Source organism: Panulirus ornatus, chromosome 55 (genome assembly GCF_036320965.1).
Source record: "Panulirus ornatus isolate Po-2019 chromosome 55, ASM3632096v1, whole genome shotgun sequence".
Classification (NCBI taxonomy): Eukaryota; Metazoa; Arthropoda; class Malacostraca; order Decapoda; family Palinuridae; genus Panulirus; species Panulirus ornatus.
The window spans coordinates 34019332-34034677 of NC_092278.1; the positions used below are offsets into that span (position 1 = coordinate 34019332).

At 42.3% G+C, this 15346-nt stretch overlaps 1 protein-coding gene across 1 annotated transcript in view; it reads left to right on the forward strand.

Annotated features, from left to right (window-relative positions):
- LOC139765669 (probable ATP-dependent RNA helicase DDX10) overlaps positions 1–15346 on the forward strand; it is a 120710-nt gene that overhangs the window by 102251 nt on the left and 3113 nt on the right. Inside the window, 2 exon segments of the mRNA XM_071693401.1 lie at positions 6558–6688; positions 6960–7343. Of these exon segments, the coding sequence (XP_071549502.1) occupies positions 6558–6688; positions 6960–7343 (515 nt within the window).

Genomic DNA, 15346 nt, shown 5'->3' on the forward strand with positions numbered 1-15346 from the left:
ATGGATGTGTTGGAAAGAAATGTTTAAGGACAATATGTGGTGTGAGGTGGTTTGATCGAGTAATTAATGAAAGGGTAAGAGAGGTGTGTGGTAATAAAAAGAGTGTGGTTGAGAGAGCAGAAGAGGGTATGTTGAAATTGACAAAGAGGATATATATGTGTCAGAGGTGGAGGGAACAAGGAGAAGCAGGAGGCCAAAATGGTGGTGGAAGGATGGAGTGAAAAAGGTTTTGAGCAATCGGGGCCTGAACATACAGGAGGGTGAAAGGCATGGAAGGAATAGAGTGAATTGGAACGATGCAGTATACCAGGGTTGATGTGCTGTCAGTGGTTCAAACCAGGGCATGTGAAACGTATGGGGTAAACCATGGAAAGTTCTGTGGGGCCTGGATGTGGAAAGGGAACTGTGGTTTTGGTGCATTATACATGACAGCTGGAGACTCAGTGTGAATGAATGTGGCCTTTTTCATCTTTTCCTGGCGCTACCTCGCTGGGGGGGATGCTATTTCACGTGTGGCGGGGTGGTGATGGGAATGGATGAAGGCAGCAAGTATGAATATGTACATGTGTATATATGTATATCTTTGTATGTATATGTATGTATACATTGAAATGTATATGTATGTGTATGGGCATTTATATATAAGTCTGTGTATGTATGTATATGTATGTATACACTGAAATGTATATGTATGTGTATTGGCATTTATGTGTATATGTATGGGCATTTATGTGTATGTATGTGGGTGGGTTGGGCCATTCTTCGTCTGTTTCCTTGCGCTACCTCACTGATGCAGGAGACGGTGGTTAGGTATATTTTTTCATATTTAATTATACTTAATCACTGTCTCATGTCAGCGAGGTAGAGCAAGGAAACAGACGAGGAATGGTCCAACCCACCCATGTACACATGTATACACATAAATACCCATACACGCATATATACATACTTCCCACTTCCCATGCATTCCTCACGTGTCGTAGAAGGCGACTAAAGGGGACGGAAGCGGGGGGCTGGAAACCCTCCCCTCCTTGTATTTTAACTTTCTAAAAGGGGAAACAGAAGAAGGGGTCACACGGGGAGTGCTCATCCTCTTCGAAGGCTCAGATTGGGGTGTCTAAATGTGTGTGGATGTAACCAAGATGAGAAAAAAGGAGAGATAGGTAATATGTTTGAGGAAAGGAACCTGGATGTTTTGGCTCTGAGTGAAACGAAGCTCAAGGGTAAAGGGGAAGAGTGGTTTGGTAATGTCTTGGGAGTAAAGTCAGGGGTTAGTGAGAGGACAAGAGCAAGAGAAGGAGTAGCACTACTCCTGAAACAGGAGTGGTGGGAGTATGTGATAGAGTATAAGAAAGTAAACTCTAGATTGATATGGGTAAAACTGAAAATTGATGGAGAGAGATGGGTGATTATTGGTGCATATGCACTTAGGCATGAGAAGAAAGATCATGAGAGACAAGTGTTTTGGGAGCAGCTGAGTGAGTGTGTTAGTAGTTCTGATGCACGAGACCAGGTTATAATGATGGGTGACTTGAATGCAAAGGTGAGTAATGTGGCAGTTGAGGGAATAATTGGTGTACATGGGGTGTTCAGTGTTGTACATGGAAATGGCGAAGAGCTTGTAGATTTATGTGCTGAAAAAGGACTGATGATTGGGAATACCTGGTTTAAAAAGAGAGATATACATAAGTATACGTATGTAAGTAGGAGAGATGGCCAGAGAGCATTATTGGATTACGTCTTAATTGATAGGCGCTCGAAAGAGAGATGAAAAAGAGGGCAAATGAGAGATGGGGTGAGAGAGTATCATTAGATTTTAAGGAGAATAAAAAGATATGTGGTGTGAGGTGGTTTGATCGAGTAAGTAATGTAAGGGTGAGAGAGATGTGTGGAAATAAAAAGAGTGTGGTTGAGAGAGCAGAAGAGTGTGTTTTGAAATGGTTTGGTCACATGGAGAGAATGAGTGAGGAAAGATTGACCAAGAGGATATATGTGTCAGAGGTGGAGGGAACGAGGAGAAGTGGGAGACCAAATTGGAGGTGGAAAGATGGAGTGAAAAAGATTTTGAGTGATCGGGGCCTGAACATGCAGGAGGGTGAAAGGCGTGCAAGGAATAGAGTGAATTGGAACGATGTGGTATACCGGGGTCGACGTGCTGTCAATGGATTGAACCAGGGCATGTGAAGCGTCTGGGGTAAACCATGCAAAGTGTGTGGGGCCTTGATGTGGAAAGGGAGCTGTGGTTTCGGTGCATTATTACATGACAGCTAGAGACTGAGTGTGAACGAATGGGGCCTTTGGTGTTTTACCTAGCGCTACCTCGCACACATGAGGGGGGAGGGGGTTGTTATTCCATGTGTGGCGAGGTGGCGATGGGAACAAATAAAGGCAGACAGTATGAATTATGTACATGTGTATATATGTATATGTCTGTGTGTGTATATACATGTGTACATTGAGATGTATAGGTATGTATATTGTGTGTGTGTGGACATGTATGTATATACATGTGTATGTGGGTGGGTTGGGCCATTCTTTCGTCTGTTTCCCTGCGCTACCTCGCTAACGCGGGAGACAGCGATAAAGCAAAATAAATAAATAATAAAAAGATGTTTTGGAAGGAGGTAAATAAAGTGCGTAAGACGAGGGAACAAATGGGAACTTCAGTGAAGGGGGCTATTGGGGAGGTGAAAACAAGTAGTGGTGATGTGAGAAGGAGATGGAGTGAGTATTTTGAAGGTTTGTTGAATGTGTTTGATGATAGAGTGGCAGATATAGGGTGTTTTGGTCGAGGTGGTGTGCAAAGTGAGAGGGTTAGGGAAAATGATTTGGTAAACAGAGAAGAGGTAGTAAAAGCTTTGTGGAAGATGAAAGCCGGCAATGCAGCAGGTTTGGATGGTATTGCAGTGGAATTTATTAAAAAAGGGGTGATTGTATTGTTGGCTGGTTGGTAAGGTTATTTAATGTATGTATGACTCATGGTGAGGTGCCTGCGGATTGGAGGAATGCTTGCATAGTGCCATTGTACAGAGGCAAAGGGGATAAAAAAGAGTGCTCAAATTACAGAGGTATAAGTTTGTTGAGTATTCCTGGGAAATTGCATGGGAGGGTATTGATTGAGAGGGTGAAGGCATGTACAGAGCATCAGATTGGTGAAGAGCAGTGTGGTTTCAGAAGTGGTAGAGGATGCGTGGATCAGGTGTTTGCTTTGAAGAATGTATGTGGAAGGCAAATGATAAGAGTTGATAGAGATGCTCTGTGGAAGGTATTAAGAATATATGGTGTGGGAGGCAAGTTATTAGAAGCAGTGAAAAGTTTTTATTAAGGATATAAGGCATGTGTACGTGTAGGAAGAGAGGAAAGTGATTGGTTCTCAGTGAATGTAGGTTTGTGGCAGGGATGTGTGATGTCTCCATGGTTGTTTAATTTGTTTATGGATGGGGTTGTTAGGGAGGTGAATGCAGTAGTTTTGGAAAGAGGGGCAAGTATGCAGTCTGTTGTGGATGAGAAAGCTTAGGAAGTGAGTCAGTTGTTGTTCACTGATGATTCAGCGCTGGTGGCTGATTCACGTGAGAAACTGCAGAAGCTGGGGTCTGAGTTTGGTAAAGCATGTCAAAGGAGAAAGCTGAGAGTAAATGTGAATAAGAGTAAGGTTATTAGGTACAGTAGTGTTGAGGGTCAAGTTAATTGGGAGGTAAGTTTAAATGGTGAAAAACTGGAGGAAGCGAAGTGTTTTAGATATCTGGGAGTGGATTTGGCAGCAGATGGAACCATGGAAGTGGAAGTGAATTGTAGAGTAGGAGAGGGGGCGAAAATTCTGGGGGCATTGAAGAATGTGTGGAAGTCGAGAACATTATCTCGGAAAGCAAAAATGGGTATGTTTGAAGGAATAGTGGTTCCAACAATGTTATATGGTTGCGAGGCGTGGGCTATGGATAGAGTTGTGTGGAGGAGGGTGAATGTGCTGGAAATGAGATGTTTGAGGACAATATGTGGTGTGAGGTGGTTTGATCAAGTAAGTAATGATAGGGTAAGAGAGATGTGTGGTAATAAAAAGAGTGTGGTTGAGAGAGCAGAGGAGGGTGTTTTGAAATGGTTTGGTCACATGGAGAGAATGAGTAAGGAAAGATTGACCAAGAGGATATATGTGTCAGAGGTGGAGGGAACGAGGAGAAGTGGGAGACCAAATTGGAGGTGGAAAGATGGAGTGAAAAAGATTTTGAATGATCGGGGCCTGAACATGCAGGAGGGTGAAAGGCATGCAAGGAATAGAGTGAATTGGAATGATGTGGTATACCGGAGTCGATGTGCTGTCAATGGATTGTGAAGCGTCTGGGGTAAACCATGGAAAGTTGTGTGGGGCATGGATGTGGAAAGGGAGCTGTGGTTTCGGTGCATTATTACATGACAGGTAGAGACTGAGTGTGAACGAATGTGGCCTTTGTCGTCCTTTCCTAGCGCTACCTCACACACATGAGGGGGGGAGGGGGTTGTTATTTCATGTGGCGAGGTGGTGATGAAAATGAATAAAGGCAGACAGTATGAATTATGTACATGTGTATATATGTATATGACTGTGTGTGTATATATATATATGTATATGCTGAGATGTATAGGTATGTATATTTGCGTGTGTGGACGTGTATGTATATACATGTGTATTTGGGTGGGTTGGGCCATTCTTTCGTCTGTTTCCTTGCGCTACTTCGCTAACGCGGGAGACACCGATAAAGCAAAATAATAATAATAATATTTCAACATCTACATACATAGACATATACATATATACACATGTACATATTCATACTTGTTGCCTTCATCCATTCCTGTCGCCTCCTTGCCACACGTGAAATAGCATCTCCCCACCCCCCTACCCTCGGGGTAGCACCAGGAAAAGACCAAAAAGGCCACATTCATTCACACTCAGTCTCTAGCTATCATGCATAATGCACCGAAACCACAGCTCCCTTTCCACATCCAAGCCCCACAGACCTTTCCATGGTTTACCCCAGATGCATCACATTCCCTGGTTCAATCCATTGACAGCATGTCGATCCCGGTATACCACATCGTTCCAATTCACTTTATTCCTGGCACGCTTTTCACCCTCCTGTACGTTCGGGCCCCGATCACTCAAAATCTTTTTCACTCCACCCTTCCACCCCTAATTTGGTCTCCTGCTTCTCCCTCCCTCCACCTCTGATGCATATATCTTCTTTGTCAATCTTTCCTTACTCATTCTCTCCATGTGTCCAAACCATTTCAACACACCCTCTTCTGCTCTCTCAATCACACACTTTTTATTACTACACATCTCTCTTACCCTTTTGTTACTTGATCAAACCACCTCTTAACACATATTGTCCTCAGATATTTCATTTCCAATGTATCCATCCTCCTCCACACAACCCTATCTATAGCCCACGCCTCGCAACCATATAATATTGTTGGAACCACTATTCCTTCAAACATACCCAATTTTGCTCTCTGAGATAACATTCTCGCCTTCCACACATTTTTCAACGCTCTCAGTACCTTTGCTTCTTCCCCAACCCTGTGACTCACTTGCACTCCCATGGTTCCATCCGCTGCTAAATCCACTCCCAGATATCTAAAACACTTCACTGCCTCCAGTTTTTCTCCATTCATACTTACCTCTCCATTCAAACACTTCATTTCCAACACATCCATCCTCCTCCATACAACCCTGTCTACAGCCCATGCCTTGCAACCATATAATATTGTTGGCACTACTCTTCCTTCAAACATACCCATATCTGCTCTTCGATATAACGTTCTCTCCTTCCACACATTCTTTGTCACTCCCAGAACCTTTACCTCCTCGCCCACCCTGTGACTCACTTTCGCTTCCATGGTTCCATTCACATTTACTCTTAACTTTCTCCTTTCACACACTTCCAACCTCAGTCACCAACATCTGCAGTTTCTCACTCAAATCAACCACCAGAGCTGTACCATCATTGAACAACAACTGACTTAATTCCTGGGCCCTCTCATCCCCAACAAACTGCATACGCACCCCTCTCTCCAAAACTCTTGCATTTACTTCCCTAACCACCCCATCCATAAACAAATTAAACAACCGTGGGGACATCACAAACCCATGCCATAGACCAACCATCATTGGGAACCAATCACTCTCCTGTCTTACTACTTGTTCACACTTTACATTCTTGATAAAAAGGTTTCACTGCTTCTAGCATTTTACCTTCACCCCATATACTCTTAAAACCCTCCACAAAACAACTCTATCAATCCTATCATATGCCTTATTCAGATCCATCAGTGCTACATACAGTTTTGTATTATTATTATTATGCCTAATAGTGTGTTTTGGTCAGGTTGGTGTGTGAAGTGAGAGGGACAGGAAGAATGGTTTGGTAAACAGAGAAGAGGTAGTGAAAGCTTTGCAGAATGTGAAAGCTGACAAGGCTGTGGGTTTGGATGCTATTGCAGTGGAGTTTATTAAAAAAAAGGGGGTGAGTGTTCAAATTACAGAGGTATAAGTTTGTTCAGAAGTATCCCATATTTTCTAGATGTCGAAAATTGCCAGAGAGGATGACCAAGAGACCGGTGGCATTAACATTGACAAAATGATGAAAATTATGGAAGAGGAAGATCTTATTGATAAAAAGGTCCATGCTGAGAGGATGAAAGAAAGGAATCGGTAAGTGTGCTCCTTGTCCTTAGACACCTCACTTTTGTTATCAGTCTTTGCTTCTCCATGCATCCCCTATATGTACCCATACTACCTTTAACTCTTTTGTATACTTCTCCTTGGTACAGAATGTCTGAGAATGCTTGATATTATGTGATATTCATCACTACTAGAATTTGAAATTATTTTTCTGTTTTTAATAGTTTTCAAGCAAATAATGGTATGCAGTTTGGTAGTTATATCCTGATGATCTTAAAAACATTTTTGCTATTTTCTTTAGGCTTAAAAAGAAAGCAGAGAATGCAAAGAATAAAAATGAAGAAAGGAACACAGAAGAGGAAGATGATGATGATGATGATGATGATGATGATGATGATGATGAGAGTGATGATTTCTCTCAGAATATCATTGATGAATTGCCTGATCCAGACAGGTATTACGGTAATAAAGATGAGGAAAAGATAGAGGGAAGTAGCCATGGTGATAAGGAAATTAGCATGAAGGAGAGTGACACTGAAGATATTGATGCTGATGATGATGAGAGTGATGATTTCTCTCAGAATATCATTGATGAATTGCCTGATCCAGACAGGTATTACGGTAGTAAAGATGAGGAAAGTAGCAATGAAGAGAGTGATGCCGAAGAGGAGAAACCAAAAGTGAGGTAAGAATTTTCATTGTTTTTTCGTCTAAGAAAGAGGTAAGTTGGTACTGAAAGTTTAACATTTCAGAATCATGTACCCATGTTTTTGCAGTTTAACTCAGTGTTGTAAGGTTGAGATATTTAATGTATCGTAGGAATGTTGACATTATTCACTAGTTATAATATATTTAAATCAGTGTAGCACTGTCTTATGAAATTGACCACTGGTGACATGTTGAGTTCAATAACAGATCTTTCTACTGTGAATTCAACTCAGAATGCAGACTAACAAATTAGTAAGTACACAGACAGTAGGGTGCTAGTTACCATCTTGTGGGATAGACAAAAGTATTGATATATGTGTGTCAGTCACTGTAGTGAATTGGGTCTGAGTATTATTGTATGTACTTCCAAGACATATATGTAAGACATAAGTGTAAGTAGTAAAGATAAGATAGAGGAATTGAGAAAAAGTATGGTATTTGTTTTTGGGAAGGAAGAGTGTGGTAAAAGATTTATGGAAACGTTAGATGGAGTGTAGACCATGGTATTACAGTAGAGGTGTAATTAGGTAGTAAGGAGAGTAACAGTTGATAGAAGTTCAAGAATGAAAATTGAAACATCTGAATAATGTTGATAAATTGGAAAATGCAGTTGAATTACTTCAAAAGATGCCTGAATTTTTTTTTTGGTATAAGCTGCCACAGAGACAAAAGTAAATAAGGGACATGGACTTAAGAGGCAAGAAAGTCATTGATGAAATGTAAATTCAAAACTTTCCATAGGTTACCTTAGATGCATCACATGCCCTGGTTCAGCCCATTGACAGCACGTTGACCCCGGTATGCCACATCGTTCCAATTCACTCTATTCCTTGCACACCTTTCACCCTCCTGCATATTCAGGCCCCGATTGCTCAAAATCTTTTTCACTCCATCCTTCCACCTCCAATTTGGTCTCCCACTTCCACTCATTCCCTCCACCTCTGACACATATATCCTCTTTGTCAATCTTTCCTCACTCATTCTCTCCATGTGACCAAACCATTTCAATACACCCTCTTCTGCTCTCTCAACCACACTCTATTACCAGACATCTCTCTTACCCTTTCATTACTTACTCAATCAAACCACCTCACACCACATATTGTCCTCAAACATCTCATTTCCAACACATCCACCCTCCTCTGCACAAATCCTATCTGTAGCCCACGCCTCGCAACCATATAACATTGTTGGAACCACTTTTCCTTCAAAAATACCCATTTTTGCTTTCCGAGATAAAGGGTTCACCTTCCACACATTCTTCAGTGCTCCCAGAACCTTTGCCCCCTCCCCACCCTGTGACTCACTCCCGCTTCCATGGTTCATCTACTGCCAAATCCACTCCCAGATATCTAAAACACTTCACTTCCTCCAGTTTTTCTCCATTCAAACCTACCTCCCATTTGATTTATCCTTCAACCCAACTGTATACCTAATAACCTTGCTCTTATTTACATTTACTCTCAGCTTTCTTCTTTCACACACTTTACCAAACTCAGTCACCAGCTTCTCACCCGAATCAGGCACCAGTGCTGTATCATTAGCAAACAACAGCCGACTCACTTCCCAAGCACTCTCATCCACAACAGACTGCATACTTGCCCCTCTCTCCAAAACTCTTGCATTCACCTCCCTAACAACGCCATCCATAAACAAATTAAACAGCCATGGAAACCACGCACTCCTGCCGCAAACAGACATTCACTGGGAACCATTCACTTTCCTCTATTCCTGCTCGTACACATGCCTTACATCCTCGATAAAAACTTTTCACTGCCTCTAATAACTTGCCTCCCACACCATATACTCTTAATATCCTCCACAGAGCATCTTTATCAACTCATATCATATGCCTTCTCGAGATCCATAAATGCTACATACATAACCATTTGTTTTTCTTAGTATTTCTCACATACATTCTTCAAAGCAAACATCTGATCCACACATCCTCTACCACTTCTGAAACCACACTGCTCTTCCCCAATCTGATGCTCTGTACATGCCTTCACCCACTCAATCAATGTCCTCCCATATAATTTCCCAGGAATACTCAACAAACTTATACCTCAGTAATTTGGACACTCACCTTTATCCCCTTTGCCTTTATACATTGGCACTATGCATACATTCTGCCAATCCTCAGGTACTTCACCATGAGCCATACATATATTGAATATCCTCACCAACCAATCAACAACACAGTCACCTCCTTTTTTAATAAATTCCACTGCAATACCATCCAAACCTGCCTCCTAGCTGGCTTTCATCTTCCGCACAGCTTTCACTACCTCTTCCCTGTTTACCAAACCATTCTCCCTGACCCTCATTTCGCACACCACGATCAAAACACCTTATATCTGCCACTCTGTCATCTAACACACTCAGCAAACCTTCAAAATACTCACTCCATCTCCTTCTCACATCACCAGTACTTATTATTACCTCCCCATTATACCCCTTCACTGATGTTCCCATTTGTTCTCTTGTCTTACGCACTTTATTTACCTCCTTCCAAAACATCTTTTTTATTTATTATATTTTTTTCATTATACTTTGTCGCTGTCTTCCGCAATAGCGAGGTAGCACAAGGAAACAGACGAAAGAATGGCCCAACCCACCCACATACACATGCATTTACATACATGTCCACACACACACAAATACATACCTATACATCTCAATGTATGCATATACATACATACACAGACATATACATATATACACATGTACATAATTCATACTGTCTGCCCTTATTCATTCCCGTTGCCACCCCGCCACACATAAAATGAAAACCCCCTCCCCCACATGTGCGCAAGGTAGCACTAGGAAAAGACAACAAAGGCCACATTTGTTCACACTCAGTCTCTAGCTGTCATGTATAATGCACCGAAACCACAGCTCCCTTTCCACATCCAGGCTCCACAAAACTTTCTATGGTTTACCCCAGATGCTTCACATGCCCTGGTTCAATCCATTGACAGCACGTTGACCCTGGTATACCACATCGCTCCAATTCGCTCTATTCCTTGCATGCCTTTCACCCTCCTGAATGTTCAGGCCCCGATCACTCAAAATCTTTTTCTCTCCATCTTTCCACCTCCAATTTAGTCTCCCACATCTCCTCATTCCCTCCACCTCTGACACATATATCCTCTTGGTCAATCTTTCCTCACTCATTCTCTCCATGTGACCAAACCATTTCAAAACCACCTCTTCTGCTCTGTCAACCACACTCTTTTTATTACCACACATCTCTCTCACCCTTTCATTACTTACTCAATCAAACCACCTCACACCAAATATTGTCCTCAAACATCTCATTTCCAGGACATCCACCCTCCTTCGCACAACTCTATCTGTAGCCCACGCCTCGCAACCATATAACATTTTTGGAACCACTATTCCTTCAAACACCCATTTTTGCTTTCCAAGATAATTTTCTTGACTTCCGCACATTTTTCAATGCTCCCAGAACTTTCGCCCCCTCCCCCACCCTATGGTTCACTTCCGCTGCCAAATATCTAAAACACTTCACTTCCTCCAGTTTTTCTCCATTCAAACTTACCTCTCAGTTGACTTTTACCTCAACCCTACTGTACCTAATAACCTTGCTCTTATTCAACATTTACTCTCAGCTTTCTTGTTTCTCACACTTTACCAAACTCAGTCACCAGCTTCTGCAGTTTCTCACCCGAATCAGCCACCAGCGCTGTATCATCAGTGAACAACAACTGGCTCACCCCAAGCTCTAACAACCCCATCCATAAACAAATTAAACAACCATGGAGACATCACGCATCCCTGCCGCAAACCAACATTCACTTAGAACCAATCACTTTCCTCTCTTCCTACACATACAAAGGCCACATCCTCGATAAAAGCTTTTCACTGCTTCTAACAACTTACCTCCCACACCATATAATCTTAATACCTTCCACAGAGCATCTCTATCAACTCTATCATATGCCTTCTCCAGATCCATAAATGCGACATACAAATCCATTTGTTTTTTTAAGTATTTCTCACATTTTTCAAAGCAAACACCTGATCCACACATCCTCTACCACTTCTGAAACCACACTGCTCTTCCCCAGTCTGATGCTCTGTACATGCCTTCACCCACTCTATCAATACCCTCCCATATAATTTACCAGGAATACTCAACAAGCTTATACCTCTGTAATATGAGCACTCACTCTGATCCCCTTTGCCTTTGTATAATGGCACTATGCAAGCATTCCGCCAATCCTCAGGCACCTCACCATGAGTCATACATACATTAAATAACCTTACCAACCAGTCACCAATACAGTCACCCCTATTTTAATAAATTCCACTGCAGTACCATTTCAAACTCACTGCCTTGCTGGCTTTCATCTTCCGCAAAGCTTTCACCACCTCTTCTCTGTTTACCAAGTTATTCTCCCTAACCCTCTCACTTTGCACACCACCTCGACCAAAATACCCTATATCTGCAACTCTGTCATCAAACACATTCAACAAACCTTCAAAATACTCACTCCATCTCCTTCTCACATCAGTACTTGTTATCACCTCCCCATTAGCCCCCTTCACTGAAGTTCCCATTTGTTCCCTTGTCTCACGCACCTTATTTACCTCCTTCCAAAACATCTTTTTATTCTCCCTAAAATTTAATGATACTCTCTCACCCCAACTTTCATTTGCCTACTTTTTTTGCCTCTTGCACCTTTCATTTGACCTCCTGCCTCCTCCTTTTTTACATCTCCTAGTCATTTGCATTATTTCCCTGCAAAAATCATCCAAATGCCTCTCTCTTCTCTTTCACTAATAATCTTACTTCTTCATCCCACCACTCACTACCCTTTCTAATCTGCCCACCTCCCACGCTTCTCATGCCACAAGCATCTTTTGCACAAGCCATCACTGCTTCCCTAAATACATCCCATTCCTCCCCCACTCCCCTTACGTCCTTTGTTCTCACCTTTTTCCATTCTGTACTCAGTCTCTCCTGGTGCTTCCTCACACAAGTCTCCTTCCCAAGCACACTTACTCTCTTCACTCCAACATTCTCTCTTCTTTTCTGAAAACCTACAAATCTTCACCTTCGCCTCCAGAAGATAATGATCAGACATCCCTCCAGTTGCACCTCTCAGCACATTAACATCCAAGTCTCTCTTTCATGTGCCTATCAATTAACACATAATCCAATAACACTCTCTGGCCATCTCTCCTACTTACATACGTATACTTATGTATATATGTACATCTCTCTTTTTAAGCCAAGTATTCCCAATCACCAGTCCTTTTTCAGCATATAAATCTACAAGCTCTTCACCATTACCATTTACAACACTGAACACCCCATGTACACCAATTATTCCCTCAAGTGCCACATTACTCACCTTTGCATTCAAAACACCCATCACTATAACCCGGTCTCGTGCATCAGAACTACTAACACACTCACTCAGCTGCTCCCAAAATGCCTCTCATGATCTTTCTTCTCATACCCAGGTGCATAGGCCCCAATAATCACCCATCTCTCTCCATCCACATTCAGTTTTACCCATATCAATCTAGTTTACTTTCTTACACTCATTCACATACTCCACAACATATGTATATGTATGGAGCTATCTAACAGATTATAATGATGATGTGAGGAGATGGAGTGAGTATTTTGAAGGTTTGTTGAATGTGTTTGATGATAGAGTGGCAGATATAGGGTGTTTTGGTCGAGGTGGTGTGCAAAGTGAGAGGGTTAGGGAAAATGATTTGGTAAACAGAGAAGAGGTAGTAAAAGCTTTGCGGAAGATGAAAGCCGGCAAGGCAGCAGGTTTGGATGGTATTGCAGTGGATTCTACTAAAAAAGGGGGTGACTGTATTATTTATTATTGACTGGTTGGTAAGGTTATTTAATGTATGCATGACTCATGGTGAGGTGCCTGAGGATTGGCGGAATGCATGCATAGTGCCATTGTACAAAGGCAAAGGGGATAAGAGTGAGTGCTCAAATTACAGAGGTATAAGTTTGTTGAGTATTCCTGGTAAATTATATGGGAGGGTATTGATTGAGAGGGTGAAGGCATGTACAGAGCATCAGATTGGGGAAGAGCAGTGTGGTTTCAGAAGTGGTAGAGGATGTGAGGATCAGGTGTTTGCTTTGAAGAATGTATGTGAGAAATACTTAGAAAAGCAAATGGATTTGTATGTAGCATTTATGGATCTGGAGAAGGCATATGATGGAGTTGATAGAGATGCTCTGTGGAAGGTATTAAGAATATATGGTGTGGGTGGCAAGTTGTTAGAAGCAGTGAAAAGTTTTTATCGAGGATGTAAGGCATGTGTACGTGTAGGAAGAAAGTGATGGGTTCTCAGTGAATGTAGGTTTGCGGCAGGGGTGTGTGATGTCTCCATGGTTGTTTAATTTGTTTATGGATGGGGTTGTTAGGGAGGTGAATGCAAGAGTTTTGGAAAGAGGGGCAAGTATGAAGTCTGTTGGGGATGAGAGAGCTTGGGAAGTGAGTCAGTTGTTGTTCACTGATGATACAGCGCTGGTGACTGAGTTTGGTAAAGTGTGTGAAAGAAGAAAGTTAAGAGTAAATGTGAATAAGAGCAAGGTTATTAGGTACAGTAGGGTTGAGGGTCAAGTCAATTGGGAGGTAAGTTTGAATAGAGAAAAACTGGAGGAAGTAAAGTGTTTTAGATATCTGGGAGTGGATCTGGCAGCGGATGGAACCATGGAAGCGGAAGTGAATCATAGGGTGGGGGAGGGGGTGAAAATCCTGGGAGCCTTGAAGAATGTGTGGAAGTCGAGAACGTTATCTTGGAAATCAAAAATGGGTATGTTTGAAGGAATAGTGGTTCCAACAATGTTATATGGTTGCGAGGTGTGGGCTATGGATAGAGTTGTGCGCAGGAGGGTGGATGTGCTGGAAATGAGATGTTTGAGGACAATGTGTGGTGTGAGGTGGTTTGATCGAGTAAGTAACGTAAGGGTAAGAGAGATGTGTGGAAATAAAAAGAGCGTGGTTGAGAGAGCAGAAGAGGGTGTTTTGAAATGGTTTGGGCACATGGAGAGAATGAGTGAGGAAAGATTGACCAAGAGGAGATATGTGTTGGAGATGGAGGGAACGAGAAGTGGGAGACCAAATTGGAGGTGGAAAGATGGAGTGAAAAAGATTTTGAGTGATCGGGGCCTGAACATGCAGGAGGGTGAAAGGCAGGCAAGGAATAGAGTGAATTGGATCGATGTGGTATACCGGGGTTGACGTGCTGTCAGTGGATTGAATCAGGGCATGTGAAACGTCTGGGGTAAACCATGGAAAGTTGTGTGGGGCCTGGATGTGGAAAGGGAGCTGTGGTTTCGGGCATTATTGCATGACAGCTAGAGACTGAGTGTGAACGAATGGGGCCTTTGTTGTCTTTTCCTAGCACTACCTCGCACACATGAGGGGGGAGGGGGATGGTATTCCGTGTGTGGCGAGGTGGCGATAGGAATGAATAAAGGCAGACAGTGTGAATTGTGTGCATGGGTATATATATGTATGTGTCTGTGTGTGTATATATATGTGTACATTGAGATGTATAGGTATGTATATTTGTGTGTGTGGATGTGTATGTATATACATGTGTATGGGGATGGGCTGGGCCATTTCTTTCGTCTGTTTCCTTGCGCTGTCTCACAAACGCGGGAGACAGTGACAAAGCAAAATGAAAAAAATAAAAATATATGCCTTAGGTATCAGATTCCACACAAAAGTGGTAAAAAACTTAATCTTATTTGCTGAAAGTTGGTGTTTACCTCTTGCCATTGTTAATATATATGAAGTAAGAGCACTGCTGTGGTTTCGGTGCATTATGCAATGACAACTAGAGACTGAGCGTGAACGAATGTGGCCTTTGTTGTCTTTTCCTTGCGCTACCTTGCACACATGCGGGGGTGGGGGGGGTTGTTATTTCATGTGTGGCGGGGTGGCGATAGGAATGAATAAGGGC